The sequence below is a fragment of the Nicotiana tomentosiformis genome, chromosome 8, assembly GCF_000390325.3.
Source record: "Nicotiana tomentosiformis chromosome 8, ASM39032v3, whole genome shotgun sequence".
Classification (NCBI taxonomy): domain Eukaryota; kingdom Viridiplantae; phylum Streptophyta; class Magnoliopsida; order Solanales; family Solanaceae; genus Nicotiana; species Nicotiana tomentosiformis.
In genome coordinates, this window is record NC_090819.1 from 96,203,401 (window position 1) to 96,206,132 (window position 2,732).

Below are 2,732 nucleotides of genomic sequence, written 5' to 3' on the forward strand. Positions count from 1 at the left end.
GTATAACAGGAAAAATGAAATTGTCTTCTCTTGATATCCTAAAAGTGACAAGTAAAAGAGAAAATTTATTTTTAGAATACTGAATAAGTAAAAGTGAACGAATGGATTACACATTTGTAAACTGTATATTCGCATACATTCAATAAATTTTGTTGCATTTAGAAGTTTCATAGAATATAACTCATTTTTTCATTTCAAAACATATTAGAATACAACTTGACATATAAAAAGAAAGGAAAAAGGGAGAGGGAAAAAAAGACAAAACCAAGTGGGTATAGCAGAGAGATAAATCAAAAAATATAAAAAAGAAAGCAAAACAAACAATTTAAGGCCCAAGCCAGCCAAGAGATTCCAATTTCTCCCCTTGTGGTTATAGTCTACACCCCAAAAGGACTTTGAACCAAATCAAGAAAGAAAAAAAAACCACAACACAAAAAACTTTGACACTTTGCTTTGCCTTTACTTCACAATTTTTCATTTTCTTCCTCGAACAAGTTAAGGTTTTCTAACCTCTTTCATATGCATTATCTTGTTCTGTTTCTTTAGTTCTTCTATAATTCTTTATTCTTTGCATCTACTCGCAAGTTTACTATATTTATCTTATTTCCATTCTCTTACCAAATCTAACCTCAATTCATTTTCTCCCCCCCAAAAAATGACTGACAGAGTCTACCCATCAGCCAAGCCTAATGGCACAGCCACCGCTCCCAATGCCACAGCCACCGCCGCAAATCCAGCTGTCGCCACCGTCAAGAACCAGATGTACAATCCAAATCGCATCCCTTACCGACCGACACCAACTGCCTACCACCGACACAACCACCGCCGTTGCAACTGCCGACGTTGTTTCTGCATGTGCTGTTTCTGGTTCATTCTCAGCATTCTCATTATCCTTCTCCTTGCCGCCATTGCCGGTGCTATTTTCTACGTCCTTTACCATCCTCAACGCCCCGCATTTTCAATCTCCTCACTCAAAATCTCACAGTTCAACCTTACTACTACCGCCGATGACACCACCCACCTCACTGCAAAACTCAACCTCACACTCTCAACAAAAAACCCAAACAAGAAACTGATATATAACTATAACCCCATCTCTATAACTGCGCTATCAAATCAAGTTGTTTTAGCAAATGGGTCGTTTCCAGAGTTCACTAGCAGTCCAAATAATATCACTATTATACACTCTACTCTGTCAATGGTATCTCAAGTTCTTGATGCTGATTCCGTTTCGTCTTTGAGATCAGATCTGAAGAGAAAAGCTGGGTTACCGGTAACATTATTGATAGATACAATGGTTGTAGTGAAAATGGACAAATTGAAAAGCAAAAGGGTAGGGATCAGAGTAACGTGTGAAGGAATTCATGGACCAACTCCAAAGGGGAAAGCTCCAGCTGTGGCTTCAACAAGTAATGCTAAGTGTAAGGTTGATCTCAGAGTCAAGATCTTGAAATGGACCTTCTAATTTCAGCTCAATTTGGTTTGACTTTCTTTCCTTTTTTTTTTGGTCAAGTATAATTATAATTTCTTTTGGGGTTCAAATTACTCCTCTGGTTTTTTTTTTCATTTGGGGGGTTTGGCGATTTGTTTGTAAACTGAAGACTAGGAAGAATGCCAAAGTTAATTGAGTTTTTTTTTCCCCTAGAATTGTGAAGACATTAAAAGGGAGGGGTTGGAATTATAGAGTTTTCAATTAGTATTTTTTTCTCCTCATAACTATGCGTTTAAGTTAATTGTAGTCAGACTTAAATTCATTGAAGATCTCAATCACAACTTAGCAATTTCTTGGTACTTTCATTTCAAATTTTTTTTCAATGAAATACTGTCACAATTCCTCTGCTTTTTCCCATATAAACGACTCAATTTTCTCGTTTTTTTTTTTTAAGATATCAACTAAGTAGGAATAGAACAAGATGAGGATCTTATGCAAAAAAAAAGAAAAAAGAAAAAAAAAAGAACAAGATGGGGAAGAAGCACCAGAAAGGGGACATCTGCAATGGAAAAGAAACGTTTTCTGAGGGATCGCAGTGGGAAAATCTGCATTTTGGGGAATATAGTAATATGAAGTTGACATGGGGTCATTAAGAAGAGTTTAATTATCGGTGGGAAGATTTGAATATGAAAATGGAGAGGTACAGTAGTCAGCTGCTAATGTGCTAAATTCGATGCCAATGTTTAAAATAATGCTACTATACCTCTGCCTCTGCGCACGCAACTAGTTGCAAGAGGCACTGTAATTTCGAAGTACTAAAGTCATCATGTGGTAAGATGATGGATTGAGATGATACAAAGATTATTTCACTATTAATCAGGTAAAGTTGACCTCATTTGACGAGGTCACGGTTCGAGCCGTAAAAATAGTTTCTCGCATAAATGCAGGATAAAGTTGCGTAATGATTAAAACTTATTTTATGCGAACCAAAAATAGTCCGCATGTAATTAGATATCGAATGATTAAATTAATAGAAAAATTACGTACCTAAAACGAAAAGCAGTGCTGTAATTTGCGGTAAGAACAATATAAGATATGGATATTACATTTAATAAAGTGACAAAATTGAGATAAATTAAAAATATTTCTCAATTATAATTAAGGAATAAATACTCATTCCTGTAGTGCATGTATCGGATTCAGAAAAGCATCTGCCAACAACGAATTGAAATTTTATGTAGAGATTGTGGCAGGAAGTAATACACTACAAGAAAATTAGATTTAATTGAGTTGGCAAATT

General features: G+C 35.5%; 1 protein-coding gene across 1 annotated transcript; it reads left to right on the forward strand.

The window, feature by feature from the left end:
• The first annotated feature begins 343 nt into the window (after positions 1-343).
• On the forward strand, positions 344-1,791 carry LOC104096963 (NDR1/HIN1-like protein 13). Its single transcript, XM_009603424.4, has one exon. The coding sequence runs from the start codon at positions 656-658 to the stop codon at positions 1,463-1,465; it is 810 nt and encodes a 269-aa protein (XP_009601719.1). The 5' UTR covers positions 344-655; the 3' UTR covers positions 1,466-1,791.
• Positions 1,792-2,732: the final 941 nt, after the last annotated feature.

Coding starts and splice junctions, on each gene's coding strand:
- LOC104096963 (XM_009603424.4), top strand. CDS start 656: ATGACTGACAGAGTCTACCCATCAGCCAAGCCTAATGGCACAGCCACC.